Source organism: Ambystoma mexicanum, chromosome 12, assembly GCF_040938575.1.
Source record: "Ambystoma mexicanum isolate Mex_15411 chromosome 12, UKY_AmexF1_1, whole genome shotgun sequence".
NCBI lineage: Eukaryota > Metazoa > Chordata > Amphibia > Caudata > Ambystomatidae > Ambystoma > Ambystoma mexicanum.
The window spans coordinates 594,806,908-594,828,781 of record NC_090936.1 but is presented as its reverse complement, the minus strand read 5'-3'; the positions used below and the strand labels follow the sequence as shown (position 1 = coordinate 594,828,781).

General features: G+C 47.2%; 1 protein-coding gene across 3 annotated transcripts in view; it reads right to left on the bottom strand.

Moving 5' to 3' along the window:
- Positions 1-210: 210 nt before the first annotated feature.
- AIP (aryl hydrocarbon receptor interacting protein) overlaps positions 211-21,874 on the bottom strand; it is a 321,509-nt gene continuing 299,845 nt past the window's right edge. For 2 of the 3 annotated variants that reach the window (XM_069628968.1, XM_069628970.1), the window contains one exon: positions 14,704-17,078. In XM_069628968.1, coding sequence (XP_069485069.1) covers positions 16,876-17,078 — 203 coding nt within the window. In that variant the 3' untranslated portion in view covers positions 14,704-16,875. Of the gene's footprint in view, positions 502-14,703; positions 17,079-21,874 lie in introns of those variants that run through there. The other variant, XM_069628969.1, reaches the window with a different exon arrangement.

Here is a 21,874-nt window from a genome sequence, read left to right as displayed (position 1 = left end):
TCTTCACCATTTAGTTGTCCTTTTCAAATGCCAAGTACGTCTGTTTAGGCTGTCAGCATAAAAATCCTGTGTTCGATGGCTCAGTTTTTGGCATTGCTTGTTTTGTGAAACATTACGACGAAAAATGCGATTTCCTAACTAGAAGTCAGGGGAATGTAGCGGTGCATTACTTTTCTCAATATTCACAGAAACCACCATCTTACAAGTGCAAACTTCTCCAGCACATAATTTATTTTTCTGTCACTTTTCCAATTATTTCCCAAACTATGGGAATTTTAAGTACAAAGTTGTTGCCTGACTTGCACAAATGAAATTAAATTCCTGATCTTGGAATGTGGTCTACTTTTCAGAAATGTATGTCTTCCTGTGCTTCCATTGAGTTTTCCTCAACCTGTTCTTGGAAAATGGCGAATTCAGAACTGCAAACCATTTGTTCCTAGCTCCTACAAGAAAGAAAAAAAAAAAAACAGGCTTCTTTGTACATCATTTTATTGGGATTTTCTGAAAGAAAAAAAAATATAAAATGTGGTCACTTTTTTGTTACTTTCTCATTGTCCACCCCCCTACAGCAAACGACTAATCCTCGTGGGCGTTATGACCACCTACATGCGAGAAGAAAAAGGTGCACATTTTCTCAGGATATCACTTGTAACAAAAAAGTAACAAGGGATTGAAAGCAAGATACCGAAATGTCCAAAAAAAAAAAAAATGACTCAGCACTGGGAGCGAAAACCCTCAGCGGTTAAAGAGGAATTGCATGAAGGTTGGGGAAATACTGATGTTGATCGGGTATGAGTTCACAGTAGTCTGGGGCGTAAACCAATGTTTTTTCTTGGTTCATCTTTCTTAGCATTTTTGTTGCTTTAGATTTGGTAAGGTCCCGACTTCCATTTATGCACAGACTACCACAGATGGTGAACGTCTGTGCTGGTTGGCAGGGGCACGCATGCTGACAAATCAGAATATGAACTGGGTGGGTAGTGAAACATAACATGCTCGACTTGGGAGCAGGACTATTCCTTGCATCTTGGGTTCAACACCCCAGGCGGGGTGACTCATCCCTTCAACTCCTCCTCACCCACCACAACGCAAGTTGAGCACCACTGGATAAGTAACATTGGTTACCAAGCACTATGCAACGGAATTCCTGGTGGTGACAGTGATATATAAAAGCAGCCAAATTATGAAGCAGCTTGCATTAAAGATGACACATGCGTGAAGGGTTAGTGATATCTGATTAGTGTGGACATTACATGGTTGTATTTGCAAATCAGATTGAAAGTTTGTAGCCTTTCTCGAAGCTCGTAGTCTTATTCCTGCTCCATTAGCCATTGGCCTAACTAGCAGCAATGAGCATTTCTCTGGAAACAGCATGGATTGATGCAGTTTTAACACTCCATTACCATTTGAGTGCTTGTAGCATGCCCATTATACCAAATCAATCCCTTCAGAGCATGAAAGGGGATGAACAGACAAGAGTGAGCCAGGCTTAATGGATAGGATGGAGTTAAGTGGGAGGCGGTAGAACAGAAAGAGAGGGTACCACCCAAGACCAACACGGACAGTTACATGACCAGAGGAAGAACAAAAACAGAGGAGTGTGCGGAGGGTTTGAGGGGGGATAGGAAATCAGTTTTGTTTTTGCAGAAAGCAGGTAAAGGAAAATCATTACATTGCGTGAACATTGTAAGCTGTCTTTTAAAATTATACATTCATCAATTATTACTTCCAAAATATATTCTAATCATAATAAGAACGTTGCACTCCTCTTACTGAGCAAACCATTACCAAAAGCTAGAATAACCATATAAATTATTTCCCGATAGGTTATCATTCCAAGATAGACAGGTTGCAGATACAATTCGAATGTGCTCTTTCGAAATACCCATATGAAAAAGGGGATTGCGACAAATAACATCAGCGAGAATTCCAGATTGCTTTCCATAAAATATCAAAGAGAAATTTGGGAACATAAAAATGACCATAGATCACTTTGACAAAAAGATCTGGAACCAAATGGTGTATGCTCGAGCCACCAAGTAAATTATGCCCACTGGGCTTGGTGTGCTCGTTTCATTCTTCACAACACTCAGCCCAAAATGTGTGTAACAGTGAAGCATCTATACTTATTCAGACCGCTTCAGGATTTGATTGCAAGGATAAAATGGCTGCAACATAAGTCACTCCATTAAGGTCAAAGGTTATCCTGAGATAATGTTCACTTTTCCCATGCAGAATTGTACCCGGTAGGATGTGCCAATAGGCTTCAGTGTACAGTGTAGTGCCAATCGTAGCTTGTACCATGGCCATTTAGAATCAATCGTGCGGCTATGACGGTTTTGTGTTTGGTCTGTAGGTGATTGGAAGCCAGTGGAGTTGGGAAAGAGCCTTATGCGTTTGTGGCATTTTTGACTAAAAATATTGTTGGTCTTTTCGTTTTGGATTGAAGCCTTGCATAGGCCCATATAAAAGGAGTTGGAATAATCATTTCAATTGAGGGCGATGGCTTAGTGGAGGGGAGACACTGTAAGGACACGATGTAAGATGTGATGTCGGATTGTGGTTGTTTTTCTGGCAATAGAAATTAGACAAAATAATTCATTTTGTACCACATGTAATGGAAGTATTTAAAAGCCATCTAGTGTGTTGGTGTCAGGCTTTCAAGGGAGCCCGAGAGAGGTACATTTTTGTTAACCCATAGGCACCAATTTCTATCCACCCCAATTTGGATGCATTGGAAAGGTAGGTAACAGGTTGGAAGAGTGATACCTAGCCACAGTTTTGACCACAGAGTCTGACCGCCCCTTTTAGCAAAACTGGGCCAAGTACACCACCTTATTTTTTATGTCCAGGATGGAAACAGTACTAACCAATCTCCTTTGTCTTTCACAGCAGTCCCAAAGAAAGGATTGTTTTTCCTTCTTCTGTGACCTGCAAATCAAAAAGCCTAGCAGCACTTTGTCATAATATGGCGCGGTTCATTTGCCGAGAGGCTCTGGATGGAAAGGCTGAGGAGTCTAGTTTTGGAACCACATACTCAAGTCATCCCCTTCTTTGGAAGAATCGCCTCCCTCTAATTCATAAAGTTTACATTTAGGATATTCCAAGTAATGTGGGAATGCAGTCCTCATGCTTAAGTTGTATGCTGATGGAGCGGTCTTTCCACTAACTCATAACCCCTACCTATGTGGGATTCTGAGTGAGGTTTCCATCCTCTTGAATAACCTGTCTCTGAGGTCCGTCTCCGCTGGGCTAAAAAAGAAAAAAAAAACCTTTTCTTTTACCACAGAATGTGGAGCTGTCAATTTCTCCTCCTCTGAGATTACTTCCAGGAAGCCAACAGGTGGTAGGAGGTGTTATCCTTTGTCTTGTTGTAGAGGGTTTCAAAGACAGCTTGGCTTTTAGTTAAGAAAAGTCATTTCCTCTTACATTGATGCTAATGTTTCCTCAATTTCCGTGATCGGAATCACACTCAAGACCCTAAGGGGACTTCCTTCAGTACCTGCTCAAACAGCAGTCTCTCTAACCGTAGATGGGAGCAGTTTCTCTATGCAGTTTGGTGGTCCCCATCAACATATAATTTTGTTCACTGTAAAGTGGGTATCTTTCACAGTAGTCACGTTTGATGAGGTAGTTGATGCTTTCTCCTGGAATAAGATGCCCACAACTCTGGTCATACATGAGCTGGTGAACAGCATGCTCTTTGTACCCACTCCACTCAGACACAAGCAACTTGGAAGCAAGACGACACAAAGCAGCACAGGTTCGATCCCCGGGTCTGCACTTAGAAACCTCTGGGTATTTCAGCGCGTTATAAATATGCAACTAAGACAGCAACAACAAATTCTGTAACAGCGCCTCGATGCCCCCGGGCTGTGTGAGCACTTTATAAATGCAAATAAAATGTGGATTTAGACATCTCTGCCCAGGTCCGGAGAGTAAAGGTAGAGTCATCTGCGGATGATTCCAGCACACCATTAACTATAAACATAGGCAAATGCCATGATCTGTCCTTTAGACTCTTGTGGGATAAGGACCCGCATATGGCACAGTCCACCGGGAAAGGTGATTCTAGTGCATACAATAGATACTCTTATGTGAATAATTTCTTACTCCGAGACGTTTCACAAATGAAAAACGATTTTAGATGCATCTTGCTTCCATCATGGTCAAGTGTAGCAGTAAAAACAGTGGCAGGCAAGGATAAAACACACAATTGTGTTGCTGTATAAAAGCAGTTGTGTTTTTCCAATTTAAGGTTAAAATGTTTTGTAAATAAAAGCACATTAGTACTAAGATTAAGGGGACGAGAAAAACCTCTGTGGTAGATCTTAAGCCTGCCCCTCATTACTCAGAGGAAAAAAGCAAATGGATAGGACACTCACATCTTTCACTTCATGTTTATATATTTTGAAAGTCTGTAGCTATGGTCAAGTAGTGGTCCTCAAAGCATGAGCACATTTTGAGACACTTCACATCCATGAATAGGATTAGTTTTGCAGGGTTCTGTCTGGCTTGGGGAGATGTTAAAGGGTGGATTTCCAATGCATATTGTCATAGTACATTTTTGCAATCACCAACAGCAAACCTCCAGGATAGATTTGCACCAAATCATTACAAAAAGCTTGCATCTTGTCGGATTCACAATCCTGTGTTGTTCAGCTGTTGGGAGTTATCTTGACTAACAGACCCTGCTTCCATACATAAAGTGCAAGCTCTGTTGGGCATTTCGTGTTCACAGACCCAAGACAGTGATGGAAACTCTGATGGGGCTTAATTCCCAGAAATGTCCCTGTGACACAAAGGCATGGTAAAGCCCCTGGGCAGAGTGGCACATTGGCATGGATGGAGACCATGCCCAGTGGGTATATGTCAAAGTACCCAACGGAAGTATGATTGCCTTTATTGAAATATAAAGTGAGAAAGGTTTGGTTAAAGAGCAATTCTGCTGAAGATTCTTTTAAAAATAATGAAATTCAGTGACTAAAGTATCGTTATGGTTAGTTAAAAATAATACAACAAAAATGCCATTTATGGTTCCTAAAGTAAACAAATTGCTTACTGTGATGCACTGCTCATCGTACCACACAAACCAACACAAGAAATGTAGGACATGGGAAACGATACTATTCACTTTCAACTTGTTTCAAAGGCCAACAAAAAAAGGCCAACAGCACTGTGTGAAGATTATTTTCAAGAGACGAATGTTCATGTCAATGAGTACATCGTGAGGCAAGAGCAATGCATGGAAGAGGAAAAAACAATGTTACTTAGGAACCAAAACTGGCGAACGCTGTTTTGCACTGCAAACAGAACATCCCTTTAACCAATAAAATAAAAACACACCACCAGATTCCCACCCTGGCAACAGGGACATAGTTATGCACGTGACTCCATGAACACACTAGTGCTGAAAAAAAACGAACTGCCTGGTGCAAAGAAAGACTCTGCACTGTGGTATCATTTATCTCAGATACACACATTAATGAGATTTCAAGAAGAAAAATACATAACTAGGCTCACGGCCAGGTCCTGAAGGTCCTCTCAAGAGACTGACAGCCGTGGTCAACTGATTGTGGCCGTACGAGACTGGGGGCAATCTAGGTGCTGGACATTGGCTCAAAATCCCTCCCTTCCCACAGCTTCTCACCGAGAAATGATGTTCAAGTGATCATTTTTCCCCACCGTCATTACCATCACAAATGCTGGCAGAAACCGATTGGAATGGTAGGAAAGTATTAGGGAGAGAAAGGAAAACGAAATGGGAATAAAAGCATAATGGAGAGCTAAAGAAAGCTCAAATTAGGAAGGAAATAATGTTATTTTGAAAGCGCAAGAACAAAGACGGGCCGCAAAAGCAGTGTACCCAAAGTAAGCTGGGGGAAAATTGAGATAGGACGACAAACAATGTTAAAAACATGGAGCAGCAAGAGCATAAAAAAAAGAGACCAGCAGGACTGGATATTAATTATAAGCATCATGGAAGAAGAGACATACAGAAAAATCGAGGACCAGGATAAAAAAGTAGAAAACTGCAGAGGAATGAGAAAGTGAAGGCAGAAAATAGCAACGAAGGTAGTGCAACAATAAAAAGACAAGGAAGGAGGGGGCGTGGCCAGGAGCCGACCGTGCAGCATGGCTCCTTAGGTGCTCCTGGACGGCCCTGTCATCGGAGTGTATTCCCCGCGGCCTGGGGCTCCCACCGAGCCGATCTTAGAATCTACAGCATTATGAAGTCCTGCTGCATCGATCGTGTGGAGTTGGCAGCGACTATATGCCATCTGAAAGCCTGGTGAGCCGTGTTCGCTCCCGTCGGACAGACGTGGAGAAAATCTAAAATGGCGACCGGGCACCTGTAGCACTCGAGGTCCCGTTGGGGGAGGGGCACCCCTCTGCTTCATCTTCTGCGCCCACTTTTCCGGCAAGGCACCGGGAGAAGCCCATCGGACGGAGCCTCCTCCCCAGCCCAGACACATCATCGCCCCCGTGGGGGGCTCCGGCGACTGCCAGCGGGTCGCAAAGTATAGCTGATCAGCGGGACACAGCCAGCAACTCCGAGCTCACTGAGGGCGCGGCCTCCCCCCCAATCGGGAGGCAATCCAGAGGACCACAAAGCAGGGACCACCTCGTAAACCTTTCTCTGGGTAAGAGCGCCTTCCGCCTCGGCCAGGTCTGGTTGGGACACCGCTGAATGCTCTTACCGATGCTCGGAGTGGCCTTGGCGCTCCACCCTCCCATCTGGACCCCAGCGTACCCGCCTAGAGCCCTCTGCACATCGCCCCAGTGGACCCTGCATGCACTGCTGGAGCCGGGACCTGCGTGGAGAGCCCTCGAAAATCTATAGCTACGTGCGGGGGGCATTCCTTCATCTAAAGTAGCACCCCCCGTTCGACACCAGCAGCCCTCTATCAGACTATCCTCGCCTCCGCTCCTCTTGGCCCCATTCAATCCGCCTAACGCTTCTCTGCCCCACCGGCAGAGTCTGGCCCACCGGTCCTGCAAAGAAACCTCCGGCCAGCTCACAAAACCACTCTGTACGCATCCCCTTCGCCCGTGCCGGTCTGAACTGACCATCAACGGAGGGAGGCTCGCCACTCTCCCCCCGATACTGGACCTGTCTGGCGGGGCTGGACCTGGGATCTTTGAGTGGTCTCGGCAGCACAGCAGCAGCTCCTCTTCCCCTGCTCCCACCGCTCGGCGGAACCATGCCAAAGAGTGGTAAATCGGTGAAACAAGCAGATATTGCAGCAATGATGTCTAACTCTGGCCAGAACAAGCCGGGCGCGACCGACCGGATGGCTACCGCGACATCCAGCGCTCTTCCTTCACCGGAGCAACCGCAAGCCGAGCATTTCGCCACCAAAACGGACAAAAGATCTAGCAGCCCTTACCAAGGAGATCCATAAGGGCATGGAGGAAATCACCAAGAAGATCGCAACTCTTGACAGAAGGGTGGAGGAGGTGGAAAAGCGCACAGAGGAGGTGGAGAATGGCCTTTGTGACAACGCTTTCGAACTAGAGTGTGGCCTAAACATAATCGCAACCCTGGAAGCCAGATGTGACGCACTCGAACTCAAACAGGACGACAGCGAGAACCGCTCCCGGCGCAACAACATCCGCATCCGCGGGATCCCTATCTCAATCACTAATGCAGATCTTGAGAGCTTCGTTAAAGACCTGCTCAGGTCCATTATAACCCTCCCCAACAGCACCCCGCTGGAGATCGACAGAGTCCACCGTACGGCACCTACGCAAGCTTCATCCACCCCACCTGATGTTCTCGCCCGGATCCACTTCTTCAGGGTTAAAGAGGAAATAATGAGAGAGGCCAGATTATCAAAACAAATAACTTTTAGAGGAGCAAACATCGCACTATTCCAAGACCTGTCGAGCATAACCCTTCAAAAAAGGAGAGCCCTTCGTAACCTTACAGAATGGCTTCAGGAAAAGAAAGTTCAATATCGATGGGGCCACCCTACATCTCTGTGCTTCAAATGGGAGGGAGTGTGCAGGCAAATCCGGAACCTCAAGGAGGCAAGCAGATTCCTAGGAACAAAACCCGCAGACGAGGACTCTGGTCACGCTACCGGTTCTCAATCCCAGCCCGGCTCGCCTATATCCAACCGCTGGTCCCGGGCTGGTGGGCGACGCAGGCCCCGGGAAGCAGCATAACCCGGACTGATTGGAGGTCCCCGCTCGTCCTTCGGTTGCCTACTCTCCACACTAAAGTCTTTCTTCTCTTGGTGATCCCCCGCAACCCCCGATTTACATCAGCTATCCTGCTTCCCCACATCCTACACAGGAGATACTGCGATAACATCCAATACCCAGGGGGACAGCAATAGGCGCGCATTCTAGAACAGTCCCCCATTCCCATATGCTCTACACAGCCCCTGGATCCTTTATTCCATGATCCGAGTGGCTTCTCTGTTCACTTAGAGGGATGCATCTCCCAGCGGCGGGGCCCGCCAGTAACCCCACGAATGAGCTTTATGGTTTCATTCCCACAGTTATGGGGTAGGATGGGGGCAGTTTTGGGTTTAAAGAACTGTTCAACTCCCCAAAATCCCCAGTTAATGGTTTATAGTTTTATTAGTAGACATCGGTAATTGCAGCACAATACCACGCTCACTCGAGAAGGTCCCACTGCCCTGCAGCCCTTGCATAGCTTGCCTGCACAATTCATGTCATGCACCCAGAAGTAATAGACCCTAATAACGCTAGAGAGGTCCGCATCCTGACCTGGAATGTCCAAGGTCTCAATTCCCCCAGGAAGCGCAAATCGGTGGAGCAAGGGTGGCAGCTCTAAACAGATATAGTAATTCTCCAGGAGACTCATCTCCTGCCAGCTGACGAACACCGGATCAAATTCAAGCGCTTCAAACAGGGCTTTTTCGCCTCTGGTGGGGAGAAGAAGCGAGGGGTGGCGGTTCTTTTGACAAATTCCCTGTATCCAACCCCACGGTTAAAAAAGACCCATCGGGCAGATACCTTCGCATCCGGGGTCATATTGCAGACCAACCAATCACAATCTGGGATCTATGCCCGAATGCAAATCAGGACAAATTCATAGCTGAGCTACACCCCCCACTCCTAACTTTTACCTCAGGACATCTCCTAGTCGGAGGAGATTTTAACTTAGTTCCTGACCCCATAAAGGACAAGTCCCTACGCCCATCCAACCCGGACTTCCCCCGAGCCCTGGCATTTGCTAGATCTCTCAGGGAATTGGGCACGGTTGATTAATGGAGGGTAGCCAATCCTGACACACATGACTACACGTTCTTTCCAAACGCACACAGTGGTCATTCCTGAATCGATGCGTTACTGGCTTCCAGTACCTTATTCCCTTGCTTTAGCAACATCGAAATCCATACAAGGACGGTGTCTGACCATGCACCAGTCTCGGCAAACCGCTCTATCTCGGGAGGCCCAGACCCCACTCCTAGATTCTGGAAGCTCAACGACGCCTTGTTACTGGATCAGGGGCGAGGCAGAAGACTCATTGGTCAACTACTTTAAAGAAAAACAGAACCCCGAAACCCCAATTGAGCTGTTATGGGAGACCATGAAACCGGTTATCAGAGGGGTATTAATTAGCGCTGCCTCTGAGCAATTTCGAGTCTCCAAACTCCTCACACAATCTTTAGAGTCCAAGCTCTCCTCCCTAGAAAAAGATCTACAAACCCAATATTCCAGAAAGGCGGACAGGGAACTAAAAAAGGCGAGGAGGGCTTTGGAGATGCACTTGGCCGACCGCACTGCGAAGGCGCTGGCATTCACGAAACAATTTTATTATCACAAAAGCAAGAAGGCAAACCAGCTGCTAGCGTACAAGTTACGAAAAACTCACACGAAACAACATCACTAGTCTTAAGGGGTCTGATGGGATAAGTAAATTTGCCACCTCAGACATAATTGAAATCCTGCTGGACCACCATAAAGCGGTCATGCAAGGTCCACCCACATCTCAAGAGATTAGAGTCCAACAACAGCGTTATCTGAAATCCTTTCACACCCCCTCGGTCTCTTCCCCCCTAAGTTCCCTGGAAGCCCCGATCTGCACAGAGGAAATTCTAGATGCCATTAAATCGCTTAAGAACACTGCCCCAGGCCCTGATGGGCTAACGCCCAAGTTTTACAAATCATTTGCTCACATTCTGACCCCGCAACTAGCATTGCTCTTCAACTCATTTCGATCTACCAAAAGGGTAACACACTATGGCCGAATCAACCACCATCTTACTGCAGAAGCCGGATAAGGACCCTGAGCAAGCAGCCTCTTATAGGCCAATCGCCCTAATGAATACGGACGGCAAAATCTACTCAAAGGTTCTTGGGGCCAGACTGGCTAGGATTCTCCCCGAGCTAATTCACAAGGACCAGACGGGCTTTATGCCGGGCAGAGGAACACACGATAACATCAGGCGCACACTCAATATCATCAAGTCCGCGAACAGGATGAAAACTCTGCTCCTGGTAATCTCTCTCGACACACATAAGGCGTTCGATCTAGTGAACTGGGACTTCATCCGGTACACCCTCTCCATATGGGCCTAGGTCACAATTTTATAACCTGGTTAATGGCATGCTATGTACACCCATCAACGCAACTCCGAGTCAATGGGAGGAAATCGACGAGCATCCCTATGTCCAGGGGAACTCGCCAGGGGTGCCCGCTATCTCCCTTGGTGTTTGCCCTCTTGATGGAGCCATTCGCAGCAAGAATCCGCCTCAATCCTAACATTAAGGGGGTCATGGTGGGCGGGACTGAACACAAGGTTGCACTCTACGCCGATGATGTACTTTTCACCATCACTGACCCAGCCAGCTCGCTACAGCCCCTACTCGATGAATTAGAAGCGTTTGGAACATGCTCTGGGTTCAGGGTGAACTATGACAAGTCCTCTGTCCTCCCGATCAACCTCCCGAGGTGCCAGGGAAGCACCTTATCTCCTGAGTTTCCAATCCCATGGTCCAACACCTAGCTGGAATACCTGGGCGTCCAGATCCCCAAATCCGGCCTACTAATCTATAAACACAACTTCCCTCAGCTGTTTAAATTACTACACGCAGATCTGAAACGGTGGGACAAACAAGAAATCTCGTGGCTGCGCCGGGCTGCCTCGGTAAAAATGGACTTACTCCCCAGAGTGCTGTACCATTGTCACACGCTCTCAACTCATATTCCGGAAGCCGATCTTGCCTCCCTACAACGGGATATCATGAAATTTATCTGGGGGGCTTAGGGGGGGGGGGGGGGGAGAGACCTTGCATTGACAGGAAAATCATGATCCGTAGCCGACAACTCGACGGCCTGGGGGTCCCTGATGTCTCTAGATATCAGCGGGCAGCTCAACTCGCACACGCTTACACTTGGACCCGCTCAGTAGATCGCCCAGCCTGGTTGCAACTGGAGGAAGCATGGTGTAAATCCCCCCTTTCTGACTTGCCTCACATCCAATCTCAGAGAACCCCACCAGCTGTAACGCTCACCTGACTCCCACGGGGGCGCTGGCCTGGTTCGCGCTGCTGTGACCTCGTCTAAGGTGATGCGCAGGGTTCGGAAGACGGACTGGACCGGGCCCCAGATCTGGCTTGTCTGACTCGCAGAAGTATCCTTCTGTAGGTGAGAATAGGGCGTTAACTGTCTGCGGGGTAATGCAATCGGCCTCCCACTTACCCCTCTCACCCTCCTCAAAACCCTTCTGTGCTTCCCCGTAGCGTCTCACCTTAGGGTCTGGAAGGACGAGCTCTTCATCCTGCTTCTGATGCAGGGGCGTGTTGGTATCCAGTTACGTCACTGGATTTTCGGATGGGTGAGAACCAAACTTACTTGGCTTCCAGGTAAGTTTTTCTATAAGTGGTTCCCCTTGTGTCCATGCATTAATGTTCTAATGCTAGTGTCTTTTTCCCCATAGGGGCCGGGGTACGGAATGCCGGGGAACAGGCACCGACCCGAGGTGAGCGGTGAAATCCTTGTGGAAATCAGGTAAGTCTTTAATGAGTGTTTTGGTAATGTCTTTTCATTCACTCATTAACACTGATGTCTTTTTCCCCTTAGGGGCCGGGGTCCGAAAATGCCTGGATGCGGCGCGGACCCGAAATGAAAAGGGAATGACCCAACAGGTAAGTCTTGACATGGAGTTTTAGCTTCCCTTTTCCCTTCTTTCTCTCACCTTTGTTCTTGTCTTTTTCTCCCTAGGCGCGGGGGCGCGACTGCGAATCCGGATGGTCGCTGCTGAACATGGAGGCGCCCTGTAAAGGTGAGTAGAATGCGGCGCTGCAGCGATCGATGCGATGTGCTTTTAAAAATAAATGTCTTCCTTTTCAGGATTGTCGGCGAAATGTCTCTGGGATGCAGATTTAGCAGGTGAGGCCTTTTCCTTCTTCTGTTCTCTTGTTCCCTTCCTTTGCAGGTGATTCAGGATGCTGGCAGGTGTGGCAGAAGTCAAGATGCAGGAGCAGACACGGTGAGCGTCCAGCTGCTAGATGCAGAACAACGCGAAGCACGTGTGGCTGATCGGGTGTGGTTTAAATAGCCTTGGAAGAAGTTCCTAGAATGTGTCCTTCCTCCAATCAGGTATGTATCCTTCCCCGACCACGCCCGGGTGGTAAATGAGTCCCACAGGTAAAGTAGTTCCTTTCAGGCCTCAAGGAGGCCGGGGTTCTGCAGCATGGTCTGCATCAGGTAAGTGCACCCAAACACTTTCATAATGAGCCTGGCGCCTATGGCGCCAGGACTGACGTTTTCTATGAGCCTGGCGCCATAGGCGCCAGGCCGCTGTCCAAAGGGCCCCTATAAGGGGTTGCTGGGACCTTCCCCGGGGACTTGATGTCCGCTCTCGGGGACGCAGGGCCTGAGCCGGCTCCCCGGGAGCGGGCATCGTGACACCAGCAATGTCTCCGCTTCCAGCAACTTGTAACACAGTGGACAGTTGGAAAGCTGCAAACAGAAAATAGGGAATCAAGACCTCACTGGGCCCACTAACCCCTATCTGGAGTAACCCAGGCTTCTCCCCTGGCCTTTGCACCCGTAGCTTCACCAAATGGCAGGAGGGCGGCCTCCACAAAATCTCAGACTTCCTAAAGGAAGGCCAGCCGCTTACCTTTGAGGACTGCAAGGTGAAGTTCAATATCACAGAGGAGGAACGATTCCGATATACTCAGATCCGACACTGGATCTCACAACGCTCCGTCAGAGAACGTGGCTCCAGGGACCTAACCCCCCCCCTCGAACTATCACTGACAGCATCCCCTCCAAAAGGTAAGATCTCCACCCTCTACAAACTCCTAGAAAAAGCCAACTCTGAAGCAAAGGTAAGGTACATGCTGAACTGGGAGAGGGACTTGGGCCGCCCACTGGAGCCTGATGTTTGGGATAAAATTTGGTCTAGACTCCATAAAAGTACCCAATGTATTACCAATAGGGAAGGGGGATATAAAGTATGCTTCAGGTACTATATTACACCAACCCAACTACATAAAGCGGGCGTGAGGCCCTCACCGAACTGTTGGAGGGGGTGCACGCAAGAGGGCTCGCTTTTCCACCTCCTCTGGGACAGCCCTAAGGCGGCGCACTATTGGAAGGGGGTCAGGACACATGTCCGAGCAATAACAGGCCTGAGCATCCTGTGGGACCCTGGAATAATTTTGCTGGGTGACCCGGGGGAGGCGGATGTGCCGATGTCAGGAAACGCTGCTCGCCTTTGCACTCATCTATTATTTGCGGCCAAAATTGCCCTCGCTCGCCTCTGGAAGCACCACAAGAGCCCCTCGATCCCGCTATGGTGGGCCAAGTATTGGGATATTGTTACTGCGGAAAAAAATCACTGCAATTCGCCTGGGCAACCTCATTCCCTTCCAGAACACTTGGGCCCCATTCATGGACTACACAGACCGTTACCCGCCCCTTACACTAAAGCTGCCTAGCGTCCGCTGGCTGAACTGAACTTTGCATGGATGCGGACTAGTCCAGTATTAAGACATTTCCCCCCTCCCGCCTTTCCCGCCCAAACACTGCTATGAATGAGTTGCATACTAAATTCCCTCTCCTATTATCTATTCCTTCCACTGTAATGAACTATTTTACCACAATCATGCGCTAACTCCGATGTCTACTGTTTAATTTGTTTCTTTCTTGTTGTCACTGATTAATACTTGAATAAAATGTTATTTTGAAGGAAAAAAAAAAAGACAAGGGAAAAGGATCAATGCAAACAGTACCAAATACCAATTGAAAGAACAGTGAATTGGAGAGAAATCCAAATGCACTAGGTAATGGAGATAACAGTGATGGTGTGTCCCAGGTGTGTCCCATAAATGGAGGGAGATGGACACCCTGGATCCTCGCCTCCAGAGCCACTGTTGCACAGAACACAGTTGAAGACGGCACTAAAGGGAAAAACAAAGCCTTGCATTGAAGTCTCAGGTTGGGCTGCACAAAGCGGCAGCAGGAATTACCATCTCTCTCCACGAATGCTAAAGTCAATGGGGATGTCTGGGCAGGACAGGCACTGGCTGACCATTTGAGATGTATGTGGCTACATCACCTTTTCGGACAGATCTTGAGAAGGCGCACTGGGAGTCCCAGTCTTCCAATGTCCTGAAAAGACAGACTCTTAAAGAACATCTCAATCACGCATAATGCCCCCACATCACCCATCCTGCAACACATACTAAAAACACAATCCTTGAACAGTATGGCATAAATATAGTTTATATTATGTATACATATAACACAAAGCAAAAATACATTTAAAATATATATATAAAAACATGAGTGACAACACAGTGACTTGAAAGGTCTGAGCGGACCAAGTTGAGCAGCTTTCACATGGAAAGCACCAAATAGTGGAGGGTTAAGGAACAGGAGCATGAAAACTAGACTATGGGGCACACCTACACCAAGATGGCTGGCGGCAGAGCAAATGGACATTAATAGTTGGAAGAAAATCTCAGCCTCACAGGGGAGACCCATCCCCAAGCTTTTTCGACATAAGTCAATGAAGCAATGTTGTTTTACATTTTTAAACATGGCACTTAGTCAGGGACAAGAATTTCTGGAAGTGTAGTGTCAAAGCTCCTACACCTACATGCAGATGCCAACACTTGAGATCTGTGAACGAGAGATGCACTGAGCAGGACAGAGCGTATTGTATAAGTCAGAGAGCAGTAATCTGCATTTGGGCATGTAGTTGTGACCTACAACGCAGAGCTGATAAGTAGGAAAGGTGTAGGCACTGCTGAGAGAGATGTTAAACGTTGGACAGATACCAGGACTGAAGAAACAATTTAAGGAAGCGGCTTTGGATTTACCAGTCTAAACAAAGGGCCTGGTTGGAGTAAAAAGCATTACTTCTCTGGGGTAATTTACTTCATTGATTCACAACATATACACTTACAACACCACCAGCAATTAGCTGGAAGCCTGGGTGTCAACTTAGTTCTAAAAACAGAGCATCATTTATTGCCTCATGCTACATAAGGCCAGGCTGGAAGCTCCACTGAACATATAAGGCAAGACAATATCTATAACATCTTGTACAAAAGAAAATTATCTGAGGCCTAAGATTATAATCGAACATCCCATTAAAGCTGCATTCCTACATACGATAGCAGCATCTATGAGACCTGCAAGTGACACTAAGGTATAGCTGGGGGACCTAACAGGTGTAAAGCTTATGCTAAATTGAAAACAAGGAAGCAGAGCTCTGGGGTCTCAACAATGCTAGCACAAGGAACTAAGTGCCCTTTACAGAGGGTAGGACAATATCACCACCAAGAGTCGAGCTCAACATAAATGCAATGACTGCCAATACGCACGAATGCTCCAAGTGCTCAATGTCCGCATCAAAGCTTCAAGAAACAGCATGCAGAGTATTCAATGGATAAGAAGCGACAAGAGTGCTCAAGGAATAAAACATGTACCAAAAAGGATGTACTTCATAGAACACTGAACTTGGGCGTGAAATCAACTAAACCTCTTAAGGAAAACCCTGAGGAGCAGTACTCCAAGGGAATGTGTTTGTGACCTCTGTAGGATTAGAGAACATTCAATATACTGTAATGGGAGTACAACAAAGATACAATGGACTAACTTCATTAATTTAACTACATGGGGCTGCTTTCAAGTCTGCCTATCACACTCAACCCCACTTAAAAGACAATAAAAAAGGCAAACATTTAAAAAAAAATAAGGATTGCTGTTTTTCTTATACGTGTATGGAAACTACCTCATGTCCTGACCAACATCAATACACAGACTCAACTGTCGTTTTAAGAATATTCTCACGGTAACAGCTCCAATTCCAAGATGGATGCCATTTTCAGTCCTCGTCTTTGTTTCTGGGAAGTCAATTAGGATAGCAAAACATAAAAAATAAATGGCTAAGTGACTCATGGGGATTGGGTCATTTACAACGATTGCACACTACGACAGAGTCTGGACTTTAACACTTTGGTGTAAGTTCCAGCATTTCAACTACACTTCCTGCCAAAGTGCACCAAAAAATACCTTTGCTGTTCTAGTTGTCATACACTTAAGGGAAGACTCACAGTTGACAAGGAAGCGTGGCCAAGGACAAACATTCACGAGGGGGAACATGAAAGTGTGAGGTTTCAATGAGAAACCTGATCCTCCCAAAGTGAGATGTGGCATTACTGCTGAGATGCAAGTCCACACCTTTCATACTTTACTCCTATGGCCAAGCCTAGCTATTTTCTTGCTGTTCGTCAACCATGAAAGATAGACCTGGAGCTCATCAAGGTGAGAAAGCATTTGTTGCTAGAATGCAGGATGTCAGTGTTTCCCCCCCTCCTCTTCGGTCCACTCAGCATGTGGACGTTATAGCTTTTCTCCGTTTCTACTGAAGTTCAGTGGAAGATCCCCTTGAAGCGGGCCTTGTCTTCGTGGTCCTTCTCCTTCAGCCGTTGCTCAAGCTTCTTCAGCTCCTTGGTGACTATGTTTGCTAGAGATGGGTCTAGTGTGACCACCTGGGCGAAATCTGCCTGTGCTTCATTCAAGTTCCAGACAGCCGCATGAGCCTTTCCCCGCTTGAAGTATGCCTTCACATTATCTGTAGATGGTGAAAGAGAATACATTAATAAGAACTACAAGAGAACCATACAGAAAGGACAGGGGTGTGCAAGAAGAGATTGGCAGCGAAAAGGGCAGAAATTGAGGCAAGGCAAGAAAATTTATGAGGGAACAGGGGATTAAAGGGAGAACAGAGGTAAACGGCAAAGTAAGGAAGGGGGGAGTGGAGGAAGCAATAGAAGGAGGGAAGAAGGCCACTACAGCGTACTTAATAGCCAGACCACCAAGTTATTTACTAGCACTGTTTTGCCAACAGGAAACAGTTGCAGCCAATATATAGTATCTGTCTCGGGCGCAGCTCACTTTATAGGCATTGGTTTACAGTTTGAAGGGGTGTGTATAGTCTTCCATGGTGGTCAGGAGGCGCTGCATAAAACATCTTTCAGTGACTGACTTGGTATCAGTGCAAATAGGAAGTCTTCCAAATGGGAAGTCTTGTCTGATTTTAACTTGCTGGAGTTAGGGAGAATTATCAGTGTTATACTTAATCCCCTCTCCTGGTTAGACCCCTAGCACGTTTTGCTGGACTTCTGGACCTATTTCCTGTTCTCCTGAATGAGGACATTCTTTATAACCCCTCATTCATTTTTACATGCTCTAACCATGGGAACTCTGTTCTTTATGTTTTACCTATTTTCATGGAGTCTTGCTATTCTCCATATCTCTTAAATGCATCGGTGTTACACTTTTGCAGCACACAGCAGTCTCTGTGCAGTGTAGCTGGGGGGCCCTTTGGCTTCTCCTTTTTATATTCTTGTATTTTCCCTACGAACTACTGTTCTTAAGGAAAAGGGATACTTTGTATCCTTCCTAAAACTTTATTGGCACACCCCACCTTATGTGGAGTGCTAAGGGGATAACTAGCATCTCCCTTCTCTCTGCTCCTGTGACTTTTTGTTCACAGAGACAACCCTATAGTTATAGCTGGTTGCAGTGGACGTGTTCTACCAACGTTTGTCTTATTTTCTACCGGAGGCTGTATTCCCAGGCCTAGTTCTGCACAAAAGGGTTACCTGTGTTCTAACATTGTGGGTCCTTTCTTCTTTTGCCATTTCTTGTATGGTTGTCCTTTGTTTGCCCTTCTTCTACCATTATGGGAGGCGGCGGTCTGAATGTGCATTTTGCCTTTGGCACGTGCTATGGGAGTTACCACTTGAGGCAAGACTTCATAGAACTATCCCTTGGCATGCAGGTCCCCAACTCCTAGTATAAGTCTGTACTACTCAAGGAACCTTGGTAGAGTGGCAGAGCAGTCAGGATTACCATAGGAGGGAGATGTGAGCTTTAGGCAAGTACACTGAACCCAGTAAATACAATAGTCCAAAGAAACACGAACACTTAAATGCTATATTAAAATATATACATTATACTTACACAAGGAAGGTAGTAAAATACTTGGTTCAATTAACCAACACACTTAGGAATACTTAAATACACTTTTCAAAGGCCACTGCTGTTTCAGTGGTAGTTGCTCACGGTACAAATGTCAGAGTTTGCCACTACAGTTCTACCGTATTATCTGTACACTCTTGTTAAGACAAAGATATAACGTAATTGCATTTAGTTAGCAAAATAACATATGATAAAGTCTTGTAGGAAGGACAAAGGTTGGTTAGTCATACAGTATTATAACTTAAAGCTCTAGAGAAACTTTCATGGCAAACTAACGCTTTTACAGTCCAATCCCCAACTATACGAAAAAGCCAGTTTGGGGTGGATTCAAAGTCTTAAGAAATAGCAACAGTTCCTCAGGATACTTTTAGTCTTAAGTAGAAGATACTTGTACAGTTAATGATGGAGACCCTGCCTGCAAAAGGAATAACTAAAAGGGAAGCAAGCTGGCAGCTTGGGTCAGAGGTAGAGTGGAAACCCTGGGCACCTCGCCACACACTGCCGTCACTCTGGAGAGACTTCTTGGTTCAAGTTAAGCAATACCTTTCACCCCCTCTGTACCTTAGGTTAGAAGAAATGCTTGTTGCTGGATTCTCCTCTGAGCAGCAGCGACGGAACCAGTCTCCCGATTCCTCTGTCTGGTGACAAAAGGAAGGACGCTGAATGGGATGTCTCAGCAGCAGTCTCGAGAGAGAGAGAGAGAGAGAGAGAGAGAGAGAGAGAGAGAGAGAGAGAGAGAGAGAGAGAGGGGGGACCCTTGGCACAGATTTCTTCATTCTCCCTGGTCAGTGTGTGGTTCTGGCGCCTGTTTCTCAGCACCAACAAAGGACAGTATTCACCCAGTCGATCTTCTTCGATTCCAGAAAACTGCACTCTGGTGAGGGGACTTGGATGAGTCGGGTCTCTGGAGGTTCACCTGCATCTCAGCAAAGACTTGGATGAATTTGCCCGATCAAAGACGTTGCACTGCACATAGGTCAGTGGTCTCCGGGTATTCACAGTCAGCAGCTCTGGAAAGGCACAGCACCTCAGGAGATGGCTTAAAATGCAGTTTGTCTCAGGGCTGGTTGGTCCTACCTGCCAAAGGGCAGGAGCCGTCCTCTTCGGAGGTCCTCTGTTGAATGAAAAACGTGGTTGGGGCAACAGTGGGCACTTCACAGTGATGCAAAGCGTCTGCAAGCGTCTCTGGCTGTCTTCAGCTTCGAATCTTCTGTTCCAGTGGTCGACTTGCCTTTTGCCTCAGGAACCTCACCTTTTATTCGGTTTTCCCAATCTCTCCCTACAGTTTACAGAAAGGGGCGTGTCACAGCAAGCCCACCCCCGCCCCCAATCCCCCCCTGACCCCCTCATTGGGCACTGGTTCAATTCAGGTACTCCGGCAGACAAAGGGGAGTGAATAACTCCTCCCCCACTTCCTGCCTGCTCAGACACACTGGAGTCTAGGCGGGGACACTCAAGCGTTCCCCCCCAAAGGCAAACACACTTCAGACCACCCCCCTCCCAGAATGATAGAAGGGCTAACAAAGACCAACCACAATAGAAATGGTGAAAAAAGAAAGGCGCCACCATGCTAGAACATACGTGACCCTATTGTGCACATCCGAGGCTGTGAATACAGTCTGCAGTAATAAATAGCATAATAGTAGAACACGCCCACTGCCACCAGCCATAACTATAGGGTTGTCTGACTAAAAAGTCACAGGAGCAGAGAGAACGGGGGGGATCGTTAGGTATCCCTTAGTACTCCACATAAGGTAATGTGTACTAATGTCTCACATTATAAAGTTTTGGGAGGGATATAAAGCATCCCTCCATCCTTAAGTACTGTAGTTAGTAAGGATAAAGAAAAATCTCAAAAGAGAACCCAAAGGGTTCCCAGCAACACTGACCATAAGGAGCTGTGTGCTGCAAAAGTTACACACAGATGTGTTTAAAGAAATATGAAAGAAAACAGATTCCATAGTAAAGGTAAAAAACAAAAGAGATCCAAAAGTCAGCGTAAATAAGAATTGAGTGGAAGGAGGCTCATTCACTCAGGAAAGAAAGAAAAAGGTCCAGAAGTGCAGCAAAATATGCTGGGGGTCTCATTAGGAGAAGGGATGAAGCATGAAATGATAAATCTCTCTAACAGTGGGAACCCCTTGTGTAGCCCGCCAAGGCTCCATTGTGTCAGAGGGCAGGAAGCATGGGAGGAGCCCAAAACTCACCGGTCCTTTGTCTGCTGTGCCTGAATGGAACCGGTTCCCACTGGGCGCTGGCTGTCCCAATTGGACAGCCACCCGCCCCTTTCTGTAAACTGCAAGGAGAGATTGCAGAGGAGTGAATGGGAAAACCGAATAAAAGGTGAGGTTCCTGAGGCAGAAGGTAAGTTGACCACTGGAACAGAAGATCCAAAGCTGAAGTCGACCAGAGATGCCTGCAGAGCCTTCCATTAACCGTGAAGCGACCACTGCTGTCCTGACCCCGTTTTTTAAATATTTGTATAAAATCGAAATTTATTAAAAAGCTCCAAAGAGAACAACGCCATCCCTTTGGCTGGTGGGACCAATCAGCCATGAGACGAACTGCAGATCGGGCCATCCCGTGTTGCTGGAACCTTCGAGGGCTGCAAACTGCGAATGCCAGGGGACCTCCGACACATTTGCAGTGCAACGTCTTTGCGTGACCAAATCCTCCCAGAACTTTGGTGAACTCCAGTTGGACCTCGAGTTGGACCTCCAGTGACACGACCTCACTCATCCAAGTCCCCTCACCAGGGTGCAGGACTGCAGAATCGAGAACGATCGACCAGGCGGCAACCATTCACTGTTGGAGCGGATAAAAAGTTGCCATGTGGGAGACCAAAGAAATCCTTGACTGAGGAATCGGGGGACCAGGTCTGTTGCTGCTACACAGGAAATAATCCAGCTGCGTTTTCTTCAACCACTCTAAGGTACTGTGGGGCTCAAGGTTTAACTTACCTCAAGCCGAACAGTCGCTCCAGTGTGACCGGAGTACGATACTAGGTGTTTGGGTGTCCACTGTGAGAAACCTGAAGCTGTCTCCCTGGCCGGTCCCCGGGGAATCGGTCAACCAGGTGGCCAGAACACGGCCATCGGTATTGGATCCAGTTCATGGGGGTGGACCAGTGAGTGAGGATCACCTGGATGGGCGGTCCTTGGGGAGTGGGAGACCAACGGGCAAGACGCGATATCCCCCTTTTTCTAATACCTTTTCCCCATCCTACCACGTAGGATATTCTCAAATCCCCTGGCTCCTGCTCTGGCTGATTTCTGCAACCACTCCTTCGCCACTGCAGTCTTCCCCTCCCCCCTGAAGCACTCCCTTGTGCACACTTCTTAAGAAACCCTCTGCCGACCCTTCCTGCCCGGCTAACTATCGTCC